We start from the raw sequence: 14,057 nt of genomic DNA, 5'->3' as shown, positions 1-14,057 counted from the left end.
CAGCGGTTTTTGTGCTACGGGTGTCCACTGGAAGCAACGCGTTCTCCATGTGAACATTAACGACAGAAACTGCTTTTGTGTTTTCTTAATAACATTTGAACCTTTTAACGAATTGTACCCACAATTACCTACGCCCGCTGTAGTTCCTAAATTTTGTTCAAATGAATTGAATCTTCTTAACTCTGTTTTAAGTAAAGTTTTTTCACTGAAAAAAAAAATTATATCTACATCACACAGCACATGTTTCCAATTTAAACGCAGGGAAATAAAGGGATTGGCTCAGAATCATAAACATTTTGTCTGGTGCAGAAGTCAGCAAATGATCCACTAGGCCGCACCTCCTCCAGTCCATAGACTCTGCCACACAATTAATTCCCTCTAAAAGCAGTTCTGTCAAAAATCTCACCTGGGCACAGGTTTCCTCCCTCCAGCAGGACGGGCAGGAAGGTTGATGGAGCTCCCAGGATACAGATGGTGATGTCGGACAAGGAGTATCCTACAAGAGAGGCAGACGTCAGTGCCTGAGGCATAATCATTTTCTCTGCAAGTTAGAATAATGCTGCTGAAAGAGGTGAGGCTCTGCTGTAGGAGCTGTCTGTGGTGGCGTGGGTTCTCTGCTGCGGGGGGGGGGGGGGGCTGGCCTGCTGGGGGTGTCGACTACGGCGCTAGAAGATGCCGTAAAGGCCCTGCATGGATTAAGATGCTTTACTCCTGGAGTTGCTGTTTGTGATGGTAGGGGGCTTGATGCAGGTGTGGGGAAGTCCATGGTGGCAGAGGTCTGCACTGTTGGAGGTTCTCTGTGAGGTTGTAGCGCTGCTATGCATTTGGGGTGCTGGCTATGCTTTTCGGTGGAGTTGTGCTTGTGCTGCTGGAAGTGTGCTGTGCAGGACCATAAAGGTACTATATTGTTGGAGGTGCCGCCCATAGTGTGAGGGGATTATTCTCACTGAAATGATAATGATTTATTTATATAGCGCTTTCTCCAAAATAGTTGAACACAGAACATATTTACACACAATTATAACCCAACCGAAGCTGATACTCATTTACCGACCTCAGAAGGATGAAAAGCTGAGTTGTCCTTGCCAAGATTCTAACCTGTGACCTGCAGATCACCCACAGATCGCAGCAGTGAGCCCTCAACTGGCTGAGCTGTCTTACCAGAATGTTCCGACCTAACTGCCTCTCTACTTTATTTTGTTTGTTTTTTGTTTCTCAGGCTAATAGACTTGACGACTCGCAGCACAGAGCACCTCGTTTTTTGTTTTGGCAATTAGGTAGCGCTTAGGCACCACCGATAAACCAAAGTGATTGCATTGGAGTACAGCCACGAGGAGGGTGACATGTGCGGTGGAACACACAACCTGTGGTGTTTCCTTTGCACACCCATTATCTGCCAATGGCAACGCTAAACCAAAGGGCTGTTCCCACCCTCTTAAAACACACCCTCCTCGGCTCTCTTTGAGCTAGGTCTATCAAGCAGTCGCATCAAACATTGGCCTGCAAGTGTTGTTTCTAAGCACTCTGCTGAGAGTTAATAACTTAATTGCAGCTGTAATTTTACTAGTGTAATAAGAACGTTTTAAACAAGTGTGCCTTCAGCCACGTGATTTATATCTGTTCTTAGCCTCGAAGTTCTGTTAAAAACAAGCCTTAAGAAAGCCAATGGTTTTGGCTTGTATACAGATACTAGATACGCATTTGCCAGACAGTGCTGTTATATGCACAGATAATCATACCGTTCACCAGCTGTTGATATCGTATGTCCAGGTAATACCTTTATGGCAGTGTCTGGCAAAATCCAATGCTATGCCTGCACAAAAGGCACAACTGTTGCCTGTGCCAATACCTCTTCTGTTAGTCAGTGACATGCACCACTGCTGACTGTTGCCTGTGTCAGTGACATGCACCCCTGCTGACTGTTGCCTGTGCCAAGGCCTCTTCTCATAGTCAGTGACATCCACCCCTTCCGACTGTTGCCTGTGCCAATGCTTCTTCTGTTAGTCAGTGACATGCACCCCTTCCGACTGTTGCCTGGGCCCTTCTTCTGTTAGTCAGTGACATGCACCCCTTCTGACTGTTGCCTGGGCCAATGCTTCTTCTGTTAGTCAGTGACATGCACCCCTTCCGACTGTTGCCTGCGCCAATGCTTCTTCTGTTAGTCATTGACATGCACCCCTTCCGACTGGTGCCTGCGCCAGTGCTTCTTGTGTTAGTCAGTGACATGCACCCTTCCGACTGTTGCCTGCGCCAATGCCTCTTCTATTAGTCAGTGACATGCACCCCTTCCGACTGTTGCCTGCGCCAGTGCCTATTCTGTTAGTCAGTGACATGCATCCCTTCCGACTGTTGCCTGCACCAGCGACTCTTCTGTTAGTAAGTGACATGCAGCCCTTCTGACTGTTGCCTGCACTAGTGCCTCTTCTGTTAGTCAGTGACATGCACCCCTTCTGACTGTTGCCTGGGCCAATGCTTCTTCTGTTAGTCAGTGACATGCACCCCTTCTGACTGTTGCCTGCGCCAAAGCTTCTTCTGTTAGTCAGTGACATGCACCCTTCCGACTGTTGCCTGTGCCAGTGCCTCTTCTGTTAGTCAGTGACATGCATCCCTTCCGACTGTTGCCTGCGCCAGTGCTCCCTTCCAACTGTTACCTGCGCCAGTGGCTCTTCTGTTAGTAACTGACATGCAGCCCTTCTGACTGTTGCCTGCACTAGTGTCTCTTCTGTTAGTCAGTGACATTCACCCCTTCCGACTGTTGCCTGGGCCAGTGCCTCTTCTGTTAGTCAGTGACATGCACCGCTTCCGACTGTTGCCTGCGCCAGTGCTCCCTTCCGACTGTTGCCTGCGCCAGTGCTCCCTCCCGACTGTTGCCTCCGCCAGTGCTTCTTCTGTTAGTCAGTGACATGCACCCCTTCCGACTGTTGCCTGCGCCAGTGCTCCCTTCCGACTGTTGCCTGCGCCAGTGCCTCTTCTGTTAGTCAGTGACATGCATCCCTTCTGACTGTTGCCTGCGCCAGTGCTCCCTTCCGACTGTTGCCTGCGCCAGTGACTCTTCTGTTAGTAAGTGACATGCAGCCCTTCCGACTGTTGCCTGCGCCAGTGCCTCTTCTGTTAGCCAGTGACATGCACCCCTTCCGACTGTTGCCTGCGCCATTGCTCCCTTCCTACTGTTGCCTGCGCCAGTGCTCCCTTCCGACTGTTGCCTGCGCCAGTGCTCCCTCCCGACTGTTGTCTGCACCAGTGCTTCTTCTGTTAGTCAGTGACATGCATCCCTTCCGACTGTTGCCTGCGCCAGTGCTCCCTTCCGACTGTTGCCTGCGCCAGTGCTCCCTCCCGACTGTTGCCTGCGCCAGTGCTTCTTCTGTTAGTCAGTGACGTGCATCCCTTCCGACTGTTGCCTGCGCCAGTGCTCCCTTCCGACTGTTGCCTGCGCCAGTGCCTCTTCTGTTGGTCAGTGACATGCATCCCTTCCGACTGTTGCCTGCGCCAGTGCTCCCTTCCGACTGTTGCCTGCGCCAGTGCTCCCTTCCGACTGTTGCCTGCGCCAGTGCCTCTTCTGTTAGTCAGTGAAATGTACCCCTTCCTACTGTTGCCTGCGCCAGTACTCCCTTCCGACTGTTGCCTGCGCCAGTGCTCCCTCCCGACTGTTGCCTGCGCCAGTGCTCCCTTCCGACTGTTGCCTGCGCCAGTGCCTCTTCTGTTAGTCAGTGAAATGTACCCCTTCCTACTGTTGCCTGCGCCAGTACTCCCTTCCGACTGTTGCCTGCGCCAGTGCTCCCTTCCGACTGTTGCCTGCGCCAGTGCTCCCTCCCGACTGTTGCCTGCGCCAGTGCTTCTTCTGTTAGTCAGTGACATGCACCCCTTCCGACTGTTGCCTGCGCCAGTGCTCCCTTCCGACTGTTGCCTGCGTCAGTGCCTCTTCTGTTGGTCAGTGACATGCATCCCTTCCGACTGTTACCTGCGCCAGTGCTCCCTTCCGACTGTTGCCTGCGCCAGTGCTCCCTTCCGACTGTTGCCTGCGCCAGTGCCTCTTCTGTTAGTCAGTGACATGCACCCCTTCCTACTGTTGCCTGCGCCAGTGCTCCCTTCCGACTGTTGCCTGCGCCAGTGCCTCTTCTGTTAGTCAGTGACATGCACCCCTTCCTACTGTTGCCTGCGCCAGTGCTCCCTTCCGACTGTTGCCTGCACCAGTGCTCCCTTCCGACTGTTGCCTGCGCCAGTGCCTCTTCTGTTAGTCAGTGACATGCACCCCTTCCTACTGTTGCCTGCGCCAGTGCTCCCTTCCGACTGTTGCCTGCGCCAGTGCTCCCTTCCGACTGTTGCCTGCGCCAGTGCCTCTTCTGTTAGTCAGTGACATGCACCCCTTCCTACTGTTGCCTGCGCCAGTGCTCCCTTCCGACTGTTGCCTGCGCCAGTGCTCCCTTCCGACTGTTGCCTGCGCCAGTGCTCCCTTCCGACTGTTGCCTGCGCCAGTGCTCCCTTCCGACTGTTGCCTGCGCCAGTGCCTCTTCTGTTAGTCAATGACACGAATCCCTTCCGACTGTTGCCTGCGCCAGTGCCTCTTCTGTTAGTCAATGACACGAATCCCTTCCGACTGTTGCCTGCGCCAGTGCTCCCTTCCGACTGTTGCCTGCGCCAGTGCTCCCTCCCGACTGTTGCCTGCGCCAGTGCTCCCTTCCGACTGTTGCCTGCGCCAGTGCCTCTTCTGTTAGTCAATGACACGAATCCCTTCTGGTTGCTTCTAAACACCAATGGGTCACATTGCGGGACGGACTTTGTGTCCTCTCTCTCTGGAAGGCGTTGTTCTCAGATTGTCTTCCAGGTAATTTAGGGGGATGGCAGCCTTCTGTAAGATTGTTAGTGCAAGTTATGAACAATAATCATGCAGCTTTTTAAAAATAGGAAATCGTGGCTCCAAATGAAATAAAAGCGAGCGGGGTTTGTTGTTATAGGTGTGTGTGTGTGTGTAAGAAGGCTGAATGCCTGGTGGGATCCTACTATGAAAGAGGGCCTGAGTTGTGAAGCAACCCTTCTCCGTAGACAGAGTTTCCCAGATCTCGATCCCTCAGCAGCCCATGGGTGGACCTTGAGGGATTTCCCAAATGCTATCGTTAGACGCGCTGCGTTCATGGTTGGGTAATCAGGGACGCTTGATGCCCCGATGATGGGTAAAGCCCTTCATGGTCGTGGCCGCCCAGAACTAGCACGAGTGGATCTAATGGTAGATGCATGTCTAGGGTATCCGATACCTCAGGAAATATTGTGTGCAGTCTGTGTGGCGTTACATACCATTTGTATTTTATCTTGTACGAGTTTTCCTTTATATTCATGTATGTAGAATTTCTTTGCATTCGCCCCCATATCCGTTCGCAGGTATCAATTGGGATCAAAATCTCCAGTTCCGTTTCCCCTTCAGCCAAATATGGGTAGATACAGATACTCCTAATTCAAGACACCTCTCTCATAATTGGTAATTATCCCTCTGGTCTCTCACTGTTTGTCCTGAGAAAATGGACGCAATAACCCTATAAAATTATATAGAAAAATAATGTATTTTTGTCAATAGCAAATTATTAAAAACCTTAACTACACACCCGTAATAACACAAAGCATCACATAAATCAATACTAGTTCACAAAAACAATTTAAAAAACAATAACAGTACAACAGACACAGTTTAACAGCAATGTTGACTACAACACAAATAAAGTGTCCCTATATCTCTATATCTTCTTATATATAGACTCAGGTCTACCCCAGATCGTAGAGATAGATTGACCCTGGTGAGCGGTCAATTTTTTGGGGTTGTGTTTGTTACCTGTATTAAGTACGTAGAACACAGATACCTTATCTGGGTCCAGAGGTGTATAGCATTGGGAAATTATTTTACGATCAGCCCCTTCAGATGCCAATAATTTCAGCCCTTTTGGCATCCAAGAAGCCACGGTTCTCACCATCCCATTTGACACCCAGTGCCTTAATTGTACATATTGAAAGCGTTCAGCTTCAGGTAGGTGAAACTTGTATTTGCATTGGATAAACATGAGGGGACCGTTGTCACCATATAGTTTATGCAGGGTTAGGGGTTCCTGTGTTTCCGGCCTTGTTCAGTATTGGGGTCAAATCTGGATTCATATATTTTGGGGTCAGAGGACCTAGCCCCGGAGGTATCTTTAGTAATCTGCACCATCTATCCCAGTATCATAGTGTGCATCGAGTGGTGGGCAGTAAGTCCCCCACACCCTGCTGCCTCCTCCCCGGGGACAGGAACGTTAAGTGCGATAGGAGCAGGCGACACTCCTCTTTTTCAATCTCTTTCCACTTTTTGTACACTTCTGAACAGGGCCATTCCAGGATATGGCTGATCTGTGGCGCTAAGAGCTATCGATGCATGTCCGGAACACCCCAACCCCTCTGAATGGTTGCTCTCTGTAGAATCTTTCATGGGATTCAGGGTATTTTTTAGCCCAGATGTATTTAAATATTGCTCCTTACATCTGCTTTCCATTTTTGGGTGCAAACAAGACTGATAATACCTGGAATACATTTAGTAATTTTAGAACCAGAGACATTTTTATCGTAGCAATTTTCCCTAGCCAAGATTTCTCCTGGTGTTTCCATTCTCTCAGTAGTTCCTGAGCCCTTGCCCATAGTGGAGGGATATTTCTGTGCCACAAATCATATGTACATGTGATCTGGCCCCCACGTACCCCAAGGCCGTCTCTGACCACTTAAACGGGAATGTATAACTTATTATGGCGATCTCTTCCGGGGATTCAGAAATGTTCATAGCTGTAGATTTGTTCATGTCAATCTTGAAGCTAGAGAGCTTCTCAAAATATGTAAGGGTCACGGTTAGTGCCGGGATTGAGATATTGCTTCCTCCAAAAAATACTATCAAGTCATCAGCATGTAGTGCCCATTTATAAGTAGTCTGCAGAATAGTGACCCCTTCAATCCTTCCACTGGTCCAGATGAATTGCGTGAGTGGCTCCATAGCCAGAGCAAATATCAAGGGTGAGAGTGGATAACCCTGGTGAGTGCCCCTTTGTAAGTGAATTGGGTTAGAGCGTAAGCCATTGATTCTCAATCTGGTTCATGGGATCTGGACATCGCTGACCAACATTCTCTTACAATTAGGGCCTATACCGAAGGTTTGTTCCGCAGTGTGTGTTCCAAGTATACCCAGTTCATGCTGTTTAATACCTTGTGCAGTTCAAACACCAGACCAGCAAACCTATGGCCCAGTCGTGAGCCCACATCAATCAAGTCTACTACCCTTCTAACATTATCATGAGTACTCATACCCACTATGAATCCCGTTTGATCTGCGTTGATCAACTCTGGCAGTACTGACATCCATTTAGGGGCTAAAATCTTTGCATAAACCTTAGCGTCCCCATTGAGGAGGGAGATTATTCCTCTGAGTCTTTGTCCAGCTTCAATAAAATATTTGTACCGGATTCAGCCATGGAGGGAGACACAGAGCCCGCTACTAGGAACAAATTTAAAAGCTTGGTCAGATGCGGTGCTAATTGTGTGCGGAACCTTCTGTAGAATAGATTGGAGAATCCATCAACCCTGGGCTTCCACCCTCCAAAGCGAGTTATTAGCCTGCTTTTCCTCTTCTAGCATGATAGGATACTCCGATCTATGTTTGTCATCCGGTGACACCCTGGGAAGAGGAATCAAAGATACAAATTGCCTATCTTCTCCTGATCTATAGGGATTTCGGCTACCAAGGTTTGATAGAACCTTTCCATGGATGGTTTATCTTCATCTGCCATTGTTCTACGTCCTTGGGCATCTGTCATACACTTGATATTGGTGCATGCTGTAATTGTCCTTGGCAGCAAATATTTTGTTCGCTTTGTTACCTTAGGAATAGTAAAATCGTTTGGTGTGAAGGAGCGAGGTGGCCGCCTGATCCATCAGGTAGGTTTCTAGTTGGGCCCTTGCTATCTTCAGGGCTCCTATACTCTTCAGAGATTGCCTGTTTGTGTTCAATTTCTTTTAGGGCAACTTCTGTGGCTAAGGCTTGTTTTTTGCGATTCCCTCACTCAAATGAGTGCTGCTGCTTTAACTATTAATTCTACCCTTAAAACTGCCTTTTCTGCATCCCACTGTGTTCCCTCATTCACTTCCCCGTTATGATTCTCTTTGAAGAACCTTCACAAGGTTTCTTTAATGTGGAATGTGACTGCTGTCTGTGTCTCGTAGGAGCATGCCGTTAAGACGCAAGGGTTTATGTCCAGAGAGGAGGGGCATCGAGAGGTCCAGCTCGAGCACCACTCTGGCTTGATCAGATAGGACTGTCTGCTCTGTCTCTATTACAAGGGTTTGGAGTACTAGCTTGGAGGACATCACTAACACATCTATCCTGGAAAAGGTCCAGTCTAACTGATGACTAGTGGGTTTAATCCCTCTCTCCTTGCTGAAAAAACCTCCAGAGTTCAATCAAGGAAAGGTCTCTGAGCATCGTAGCTATTACTTAAAAGCTCCATCTATCTGCCCGTGATGGGGCTAGTGTCTTATCCATGGGTGGGTTGAAGACACAGTTTCATTTTTGCCCCATTATGATCACTCCCTTGCAGAACTGACCTATTTTGGGAATTAAAGATGTGAAGATCATTTGGTGCATAAAGGTATATGAGTGCATAGGTCTGGCCCTAAACAGTCCCCTTTATCATCAATATTCTGCCATCTGGGTCTCCCGTAACAGCACATTTCTGAAAGGGGATTCCCCTTGCAAAGAGAATAGCCACCACTCTTTTCTTAGTCTCACTTGGCGCAAAGTTTTGGATGTTAATTGCTTGTTCAGAAGTCTCATCCCTTAAGAGTAAGTGTTTTTTCTGAAGTGAATACAATGAACACCTTCATAGCTTGGAGCCTCAGAAGTAACGCTTTGCCCTTAATGGGCAAGTTGAGACCTCTAACATTAATTGTCACCACTCTTGGGCCACTTGGCTCATCTCCCATCGCAGGGATCATTAGGAAACTCTATGATTCCCTCACCTCTCCTCTTCCTGATCCCAAGAAGCTGCAAAAAGGGGTGAAAAACATAGGGTTATCAAAGCAAGTTAATTGGGTGTAAAACAAACTTGAAAGGGTAAAATCAGTTCAGGTAGCCCAGTAGTGAGATTCCAACCAGGATGGACCCATAACCATTGGATGTATAATACTGGTTATTTCCTACACTGCCATTCGGGGGTGTAATCTCAAGCAACCCTGAGCCCACATCCTTCTCCCATCTATATGTCAATTCTAATAATGATCGAAAACGATTGCTCTTTCAAGTGAGTGCTAATTAAAACTTCCATAATAGTTCTACAGAATTAGTTCCGAAACCTGACCAAAGATTAGTTATCTTCATTTTGGTCATAGTTAGGGTAACATTTCCTGTTGGGGCCTCCATCACTGGCCGTTTCTTCGGGCCCTTCGGTTGTCTCCTCCCCTTCGGCTGCCATTACTCGTTTAGACTCTCCTCTGTTTCCCACGATGGACTTCGGCCATGCCAGCTTCCCCCCATCAATTCTCATCAATTCCTCAGCTTCCATGGCTATGCTATTGTTAAGATGGATTTCTAAACTCTGACCTGGTGGCCACCCAGGAGGCCACCCTAGTTTAGTGGAAAAGGGGAAACCTCTGGACAAACAAGACCAATCTACAGTAGCTTGGCAGGCGGTCAAGACTAAGTCTCAGGAGGGGTGCGAGTGATCGGAAGCCCTCAATGAGCACACACAGTAAATCTCCACAGAATACTCTTAGACAAGTGTATATCAAAAATACATTTATTATAGGCCTTATAACTAAACACGAATAAACCACAGCAATAATAAACAGTTACCACATACGCCTTACACTATTTGCCATAGATATAAATGCGTTTTGTCTAATACGGATAAAGGGGAGAACACAACCATAACCTGCAACAGAAGAGGTAAGTTAACACAAATATCGCAATAGGCCATTCTTCAGAGTTGATTCCTAATTTATGCAATCCAGCCCTACGAGATGGGGAGCCTTATGCTCAAAGGTACAGCACGTGGTCATGCTTAAAAGCAAAATGGGTTCTCTTCAGGGAGCTGTAGCAGTTCAGGAATAGGCTTGAGGCGATGAAGAACAGTTAAGGTATCTTTTCAGGGATTCTCGTGTGTAAAGAACAATGGCTTTGCCAAGGGGTCACCGGTAAGTGATGCAAGTACTCACCGACCTTCGACACAGTCTGGGCCAAACTTTGCCAGTCTAGTCCAGGTCGCTTGTAGGTTCAACCCCTGCAGTTACACGTTGGACCAGCTCTCAGCGGCTGCGTGATGGGACGATTGTCCATGGCAGGACAGTAGCCTTTTCTCAGCTCTCGATGAAGAAAGGATGACAGTTCCAGTGCAGCACGTCTCAGGGCACAGAGGGGCCGGTATCCAAGGCCCCTACAATGACCGTCACCACAGCGGAGTGACACAGGGACCGTAAATGCTAATGATGTGGCACACTCTCATACATCATGACTCAGAGGAACTAGGACAACATGTTTTGGCGAGAGAGGGCCCAGGAGCACAAGTTAGCGATTCCCAAAGTCTCAAGCGTCAACACATGGTGGCGGAACTCCTAGACGGTACTGTGGGTTCGAGCTGGTCAGTTCGCTGGATGGCCCAGGAACACTTCCGAAGAGGCTCTTTTCGGGGATAAGCAGGAGGTGCCGAGAGTAGGTGGTCCTACTACTCCAAACGGTCAAAGCACCCTAGCAGGCCTTCTGTGATCAATACAAAAGCATGGGTCGGACGGGACAACAATGGGGTTAGGGTGCCAAACCTTCCAGCACATCTCTGGCGGTCCACAGGTCTGCTCTTTCATTTCGGAATACTTGGCTCCTTCTGTAGTTCAGAGTGAACTTCAGTTGATCCACCTGGAATGGATGCAGAGCCCCTTCTCTTATCCAAGATTTGTTTTGTGCTCAAATCTGGGATAGCCAATGGAAGATCTGCTCCCTTGCATTCAAGCCAGGAGTGGGGCAATCATGGCTCATGGTGGTGCCAGTCAGTCAGGCATACCAGAAATACTGGCACCAGTAGTGTGGATTGGGACCAGACAGTCTCAACCCTCTTCCTGGGCACTAGCACATGTGTCATGCAGAAGACTGCAAAAGATGTGGTTTTTGCGGGAGGCTGCATGCCCAAATAAGGAATACCCGGTCACTCGACCCGGGGGAAGGCAAAGGGACAAAATGGCCAAAGGACAGAACAAAACACTTTGTGGCACAGCTATTTTCGGCACTGGCCACAGTCTTAAGCCAAACGCGGTAAATGCATTTTGGTCCATTAAAAGAAGTAAAAATACTTTAAAAGTAAACTGCTGCCACCAGTTCATCTTAGGCACACTTGTACAATCACCCAAAAAATCCTTAGAGGGTTGCTATGGCCATAAAACAAAAGGACCCCTATGCACAGTACTGTAAGGTACTTGGAACATAGATAAAGTAACTAAGAAATGGCAACATAGTCAAAGACTAAGGGAAACATAGTTTCCTCAAACTGACAGTCTGAAGGAGTGTCAGTTTCCCCATAACAGATGAGCAAAAGTCCAGAGGAGTGCAGCTGAAGGCTGTGCTCCACTGGAAAAAGTCAGGTTAGGATAGCCAAACAAAAGGAAAAAGTTTGGGGGATCCATAAATGGAGGGAGAATTGCACCTAAGGCAATGTTTCCTAACAGCTATGTTGTTGCCTCTCAAATGTGAAGAGTAGTTTACAGGGTTGTCCCCATCTATATTTGATGTTATTGTCTTGGAGCCATGCAGTGACAGTGTTCAGTCGTCGTCTCTTGGCCAATGTTGTTTGAGAGAGATCTTGAAATACCTGAATCATAGCATCACGAAAAGTTATAGGGTTGAATGTCCTTGCTGCTTTCATTATTCCTTCTTTCGTTTGGAAGAAATTGACTCTTGTTAACACATCTGGTATAAGACCGCTCTCCTGTTGGAACATGCAATATACGTCCAAGATCATATCACTACCGTGAGGGACTTTCAAGATCTGTGAAAGAGAGCCTGGATGTACCCTTCCAAGTCTTGATCATGGATTTGCGTCAGTATCCCTCTCAGGCGAATGCCTGTTTTTGCCCGAGCGGTTCTCTGCATCTTCCTGCTTTGTGATAAGGAACTCCATTTGCTCTTCTAAATTACCAACCAATTTTGCTGTTAAAGACTGGTGGTTAGCTTGCTCGCATCAGGGCTTTTGAACCTCATCCAAGTGCCTCTCAGTCACCAGGATGTGTTTGCCGTCCTCCGTTATTGATTTTGCTAGGCCTTCTGCACTGCTATTAATATCCTTTGGGTGCTTTGAAACACAATTTCTTGATGTATAAGCGCCTTAAAAATGCCCAATTATTAAAATAAATAATGTACTCTTTAAGTTCCTCTTTCATTTCCTTCAGGAGGAGTCGCAGATCAACTTTCGTGGCAAAACCATATGTTTGCTCCAATGAATGGTCCACTTTCACCTGTCCTTCGACTCTGTGTGGCTGTTTCGAGGCCATGTTGTGAGCCTGTAGGAGTGCCATGAGATCACATAGCTTAGGCTTCTTTGTTTTTTTGGAAATTTCTCGAACCCTGGTCAGGCTCTTACCCCTAGAGTGTCCCCAGGCCATCACATATTCATCGAGTGCCAGGCGCAGCTGAGAGGATGACAGTGCTGCGACTCCTGGTCAGGGGTGGTCCCCCCTGCAACCCTGTTCATTCCAGAGTCTTCCGTTGAGGCATCTTTCAGGCAGGCCTGCAGTAACAAAACCTCCAGGCCTTATTGAGAGGAAAATCCCCACCTCACGCCTTTAACTAATCCATACGGTTGCCAACGGTGTGGATCAGGTACTGGAGGTCATGACGCTCCGACCATAGCTGTGAGCGACTGACACGGAACTCTCAGGAGCAGTCAGTGCCTGGCCACAGGGCAGCTACGCTTCGGAGCCATGCATTACGGATAGGGTACCTTTGTCTCTGTATCAGGGCAGCTCCTCCCTCATGTCCCCCGCTAGGAAAATCCAAGAGTGGATAGACTTTCTGTCGATGGCTCACTGCACTAATCTGTCCATTCCTTTCACGCTGTACTTCTATTGGTAGGCATCCTTGCGGCACTCCGACTGCCTCCCAGACAGCTTGCCATTTCTCTTAGACGGGTGTCCCAGTTCGCTGCATCGGCCCTCGTCCGCTCTCAGCAGAACCTACTTCATGTGTCACAGGTAACCTCCAGGGTTCCATCTCACTCCCCTCATCGTGTCCAGCAGAGGGGCAATGCACACGTCCAGCGAGAACCTCTGCTGTGGAGACACCATTTTAGCGGGTGATGGCGTAGAGACTGCAGAAGGGCAGAAAGTGGAAAGGAGGCCAACCCCACATGCCCCACATGCACAGTGGTCCACGGTCTCGCTGCTATCAGTTTTGGATGTGCATGATCACATTTCAAGGGGGTTTCGGCAGCTGGTGGGCCCAGGTTCGCTCGGAGCTCATACTCCACCGCTCGGCCACGCTCCCCACTTATATATTTACACTGAAGCACAGATGCTGATACCCGCGTGGATCTCTGAAAGACATGATCAGGGAAAGCCAGTCTTCCACCAGAGGCACAGCCACCAACACCTCAACCACGAGGGTGTAAACCCTGCAGGCAATTTGGTAATCCTCAAATTCATGACCATGGTATTCTGTTGATAACATGTTTTTGTAGTACTTATGGCTGCTATATCTCTTTGGATATAATTCTTTTTGCTGTGCTTATAGTCTTAGCAACATTAGTGGTGCAAATAAAGATATCATATTTGCGCTTCCCTGTATTTGGTGCTGCCTCATATACATTTCTGATAGACATGCCTATAGCACTTAACCAACTACTACTATCGTTAACGTGGGGAAGCAGCAAATACTTGCTTAGCCAACTGCAGACAAGTTATTTAGCGCGTGGACAGTGCAGTAGCCTGGCAGTACTACCAAGAACTTGTAGGTGCCCTATTTTCCCCAGTACATGGTCACCAACTCTGACAGACATGCTATGCTTTAGGATGTGCTCGGTATG

The 14,057-nt window shown here is 48.3% G+C and overlaps 1 protein-coding gene across 2 annotated transcripts in view; it reads right to left on the bottom strand.

The window, feature by feature from the left end:
* Window positions 1–14,057, bottom strand: part of CARNS1 (carnosine synthase 1) — a 240,657-nt gene that overhangs the window by 175,628 nt on the left and 50,972 nt on the right. For both annotated transcript variants that reach the window (XM_069628961.1, XM_069628962.1), the window contains exon 4: window positions 407–496. In XM_069628961.1, coding sequence (XP_069485062.1) covers window positions 407–496 — 90 coding nt within the window. The remainder of the gene's footprint in view (window positions 1–406; window positions 497–14,057) is intronic.

The sequence above is a fragment of the Ambystoma mexicanum genome, chromosome 12, assembly GCF_040938575.1.
Source record: "Ambystoma mexicanum isolate Mex_15411 chromosome 12, UKY_AmexF1_1, whole genome shotgun sequence".
In the NCBI taxonomy this organism is placed as follows: Eukaryota; Metazoa; Chordata; class Amphibia; order Caudata; family Ambystomatidae; genus Ambystoma; species Ambystoma mexicanum.
This window is presented reverse-complemented; position numbering and strand designations above follow the sequence as displayed.